The 5,000-nt window shown below is 35.4% G+C and overlaps 1 protein-coding gene across 1 annotated transcript in view; it reads left to right on the top strand.

Moving 5' to 3' along the window:
- Nucleotides 1–4,994, top strand: part of LOC144962350 (aldehyde dehydrogenase family 16 member A1-like) — a gene marked incomplete at its 5' end in the record, with an annotated part of 15,216 nt that extends 10,222 nt beyond the window's left edge. Inside the window, one exon of the mRNA XM_078895249.1 lies at nucleotides 20–4,994. Within this exon, the coding sequence (XP_078751375.1) occupies nucleotides 20–337 (318 nt within the window). The remainder of the gene's footprint in view (nucleotides 1–19) is intronic.
- Between the last annotated feature and the right edge of the window lie 6 nt (nucleotides 4,995–5,000).

The raw sequence follows: 5,000 nt of genomic DNA, 5'->3' as shown, positions 1-5,000 counted from the left end.
TTTTTAAAAATTGCATCAGATCTTAGAGACGTCCGATGTCCCAGCAGGTGTCGTCAACATCGTGTCGGGCGGAAGCGACGTACTCGCCAAAACATTGACCGAACACCACGACGTCAACGCCGTTTGGTATTTTGGCTCCATCATTGGGTCCCACTTCGTGGAGCATCGTTCTGTAGAGAATTTCAAGCGTACCTGGGTGAGTAATGGATGCGCAAGAGATTGGCTGGCCCCTGCCCAAGGTCAAGGAGAGGAATTCTTATACCACAGCACGAACTCGAAAACAGTCTGGGTTCCCATGGGGATATTTTTGCCAATTGAGGGATGCGAGAAAATGTGACCCATCGTGTCAATCCGGTGTTATGTTGGAATTGGATTGGTCAAGAAAATTGAGTTGTTTTTTTTTAAGTCAACGTGACTGGAACAAGGAAAATGAAGTTTGTCTTTTGCTGTTCTTTTTTTTTTTTTTGTTTAAATTTTGTTTTGGGTTGTTTTTTTGGGGGGATTTTTTTTTTTCGAAGTTTAAAACAGAATACTTCTTGTCTTCATCCAAAAAGTGTTCGAGTTAAGCTAAAAATACAATTTTAAGCATCGGGTTCTTTCGAGCATTTAAGTTCTTCCCAGCATAATATCGTTTTGAGACAACAAGTCACAGATAACTGACAATTGGATTTGAGATACAAATGAGAATGAAATAGTTAATATTGTACAGTGCTTGGGATAAAAGGGCATAAATATAATTAATATTGAGTACTAAGCTTGCTTGAGAATATGGGCTGTAAAAGGTAATGTACAATAAAATATAAATAACAGCTTCAAAAAAGAATAAAATGCTGAAAATGAAAAACTTTGAACTTAAAACCTTTCTTCAACCAACAAACGATAACAATTAATTCGCTATTACTTGGTGTTAAGTCCAGATAGGCATCGATTCAAACTGTTTTTGTTGTTGACTGAAGAGGGATTTTTAGCCCAAAACTATCCGTGTTAAAGCGTTTTGTTTTGTTTTTTTAAGCTGATTTATTTATTGTTGTATATTAAAATAAATACGTATTTTGTGAGAATTTAGCTACCGACATAAGCTACCGACATAGATCCATACTAGGTAGTTTTGGATTATTCCGTCTACTTTAATGCTGATAGGAGCCACTTGGAGGAAGTTCTGCGTCACGTGATCACTTTTAGCGTTGATCACTTGAGCCCACCAACTTCAATTTGATTTAAATTCTATACTATTATTATTCTATAATTTCAAACGGAACTGTGTTAAATTTATATGTTGTGAATTTATTCATCTGGATAGTTGTATATACCTATGATGTTGATTCTTTGTTTTGGCAAACTGTTTGAGGTTTCTATCTTCAATTTAAAGAAAGGTCAAAGGTTTGAATTTAGTAGAAATGATGAAACTTTTTTCCCTAGTCTCAAATTACAAAATTTAAAAAAAAGGTTCTCTTATTCTGTTTTCATAAACGACAAAACAAAAACGAACATAATAAACATTCTTCTTAGTTGGAAATGATGTATGAAAAGGAATCTCTGCAAAAAAGCCTTTTTCACATCAAATCAATCAATAGACATTCTTCCATCCAATGCTGACAATCACCTTTACTCGTATTCTGAAATAATTTAAATTGAGCTTTATATAGCGCAATATCCATTTAATGTGCTCAAAGCGCTTTACAAGGGCTTCCTGGTCAACAGCAACATTTAACATATAGGACAGGACATGCCACCTGCTAGGCGATATTACAATTTTTCGGACAAAGACAACACTGTTAACGGCCAGGTACTCATTGTACTCCTGAGTACGGTGAGAGAATGTGAGTAAAGAGCCTTTTCCAAGGACTCAACTATGCGCCGAGCGTGAGGCTCGAACCCAGGACCTTCCAATCCGAAAGCGAGTGTCATACCACAAGACCACATAGCCGCACAGCCAACCTTCAGGTATCAAGCTTCTAAGCAATACAGTAGAACTCGGAAATAGCGAGTTCGACGGGTCCACTCCTGATTACTCGCTATTTCCGAGTTCTCGCTATTCCCGAGTTGCCAGGCGAGTTGCCAGGAAAGGTTATAATACTGCTGGTTATTCCCCTCAGTGTGTAATTCGAGTAAAAGCCGTCGCCCCTATTTCAATTTCTTCACAGAAGTGGCAGAATGCTTGGTTTTTTGTTGTTTTTTGTTTTTATTTTCAAGTAAAATCATGACTAGAAAAAAAACAAGAACATAGAAGTGTGTGCGTGTGCGCGCGAGTGTTTGTATGCACTTGGCATGTTTGATGAGGTAAGCAAGCGCATCACTCAATCACTGACCCACTGAAATGATGGTTCCACACTCCCCTCTCTCGCTGATCGTGTCGTTCGTTAACGATGCTACTCGCTGGCCGATGCTGCGAAGTGAGGCATGTTGACATGTGTTTACCTCGCGCGTCGCGTGGCACCACATTAGGTGAATAATTGACCCCCACCCCCAATACACACACACGCACACAAACCCAACCCCACCCAAATTTGTTTCGCCTATTATGTACTACTACAGACTAGGCTACTATGTAATATTACTCGTAACGAAAAATAAGAAAAGAAAAGAGGCTAGGCTAAAAATATTTAAATTGCCATTGTCTCTTGTTTTGCTTTACTTCGTTTGCAGTCCTAGGCTGGGGCAGGAAATGCTCGTTATTTCCGAGTTGACCTCTTTTTCATACTCGCTACTTTCATGCTAATTTTATTGACTCAAGGGAAAAAAAAACGGGGATTTAGATTTTACTCGCTATTTCCGAGTACGTTACTTTCATGTTCTACTGTATTGAGACCATTAACATTGCACTACCAGTACAGCCTATCAGGAAAGTTTGATCTTGGTTTTTTTTTTCACCTTCTCATCTTGCTCTGCACATTGACAGTAATACTCAGTGTAACTGAGTTATTCAGTTTATTAGAAGAAGAAAAGAAGGAGAAGAACTCTTTTATGTTTTAAAGTTTGTTTTCCTTTCACTGTACCATATTTACTATTCCTTTGCTCATATTTTACGTGGCTACCCCATGTCATAAATCTTTGTTAATTATACTAAGCATATATAGAACCAGATTTTATTACGCTCAAGACAAACAGTTATTGTTAAATGAAATAAGTAGATTAGAATCTGTATTGCTGGATTTACTATACTGTTATAAGATGTCTGGTCATATTACTATGAATGTAGACTTTTTAAATTAAAATTATAAATTATCACATATTTTACTTTTATATATATATATAATATCTTAATCTATGTCATGCAATGCCAATTATGTAGTTAATATTCAATTATTGTGTCTTTCAATAAGTAACAAAATAATTCAACATATAAAATACATACTCACGCTTTGAGTCTGGTGTCTCAGAGTTATAGCGCTATATAACTTTTCAGCATTATTATTATTATTATTACTCTCATACCATGTAGCAAGATTATGGAGATATTTTTCTCTGTTTGAATTTCTGATACTTATCTATTTTTTAATGTTTCTAATGTGGAGAAGGAATGAAGGGCTGGTGGAGGAGATAGAAATAGAATATATAAATTATAAATTAAAATTATTGACTTGACAATCATTCTGATTACATCGAGGTTAGAATGTTAAAAAAAAAAAGATTTGAGAGGCATTCCTCTGTTTTGTGGTGCCTTGAGATTTTGCTGACAGAGGTTGTGTGGCTGGCGATTCTAATGTTTGCACTGTCAGCCATTACTGGATGTAAGATAGAGATCTGATCAAGTGTGTATGAAAGGTGCCAGACAAAGCAAGAAAGAATAATACAAGAAAAAAAAACCATCCCCCAAAAAAAGTCTACCTCGGCTGCCATCATGCCAACGTTTAGAGACCGTCAATTTTCCATTGAATTTGCCTTGAAAACGTTTTTGCTTGAAGCTTGAAGAAAAAAATAACAATAGGAAATGGAAGGGAAGCTTCCATGTGATCAACAAAGACAGATATTAATATTGATGCTTTGTTAGCACAGTTCTCACATCTCTCATTCGTCTTTAGTATTTCATTTATCAGTCCTCTTTTGTTGATAAAGGGGAAACCCAAAACATCCACATCTTAATTGTTTTGATATTTTGGTTGAATTGTATTTGAATTTTGAAGCGCTTTGAGGTTTCGACAAAAGGTGCTATATAAGTATTCTTCTTATTATTATTTGTCTTCGTTGATTAAATTGAAGTACCTATTGTTATTTACTAGTTTAATGTGTCAGAATTAGGGATTGCTTCAAGGCCAATGGGTCTCGTGGCTCACTCAGCTCTGTGTATGTTAATTACAGGAGTATTGTTCATTTTATTAGAATCTCATATGTCTACTACATAGATGGAACTTGGGATTTATAAAGCAAGGACCAAATAAGTAGAGGTGCCGAAATGAGTCAATAAAATTGAGATAAAGATAAAGGGAGTAAATCTGACTCATGAATGAACAACACACAAAACAAACGACGTTTCGGCCCTTGGCCTTTTTCAAGTAAACACAGAATACATATATATTTATATTTACTTGAAAAGGGCCAAGGGCTGAAACGTCATTTGTTTTGTGTGTTGTTCATTCATGAGTCAGATTTACTCCTTTTATCTTTATCTCCACCAAACAACAACTGGGTTTGAAATGGGAAAATAATATATAACTCCCAAATGTGTCCTTTTTTTCAGGGTTTTTAAAATTTATTTTTTATTTTGATATTAATATTATTTCTAGAAATTAATAACAGCACATTATGTTCACTGAAACCTGTAATCCAATGAGAACGTTGCTGGTTACTGACAAAATGCTTTAAAATCTTCTTTATTTCTTTATGGCCACACATTTTTTATCTCAAATTACATCAATGAACTGCAACTTGTCAAACATCTCAAATCCCAGACTACAAAGAAGCCTCGAGGTCAGAATTTTAGGGCATCTTGATTCATCAATATTTGAATATATTTTTTTAAATTCACCAAATAAAAAAGATGTTAAATTAATGTACGATTA

Source organism: Berghia stephanieae, unplaced genomic scaffold (assembly GCF_034508935.2).
Source record: "Berghia stephanieae isolate SIO BIC M18660-M18661 unplaced genomic scaffold, UCSD_Bste_1.3 scaffold921, whole genome shotgun sequence".
Taxonomy (NCBI): domain Eukaryota; kingdom Metazoa; phylum Mollusca; class Gastropoda; order Nudibranchia; family Aeolidiidae; genus Berghia; species Berghia stephanieae.
This window is presented reverse-complemented; position numbering and strand designations above follow the sequence as displayed.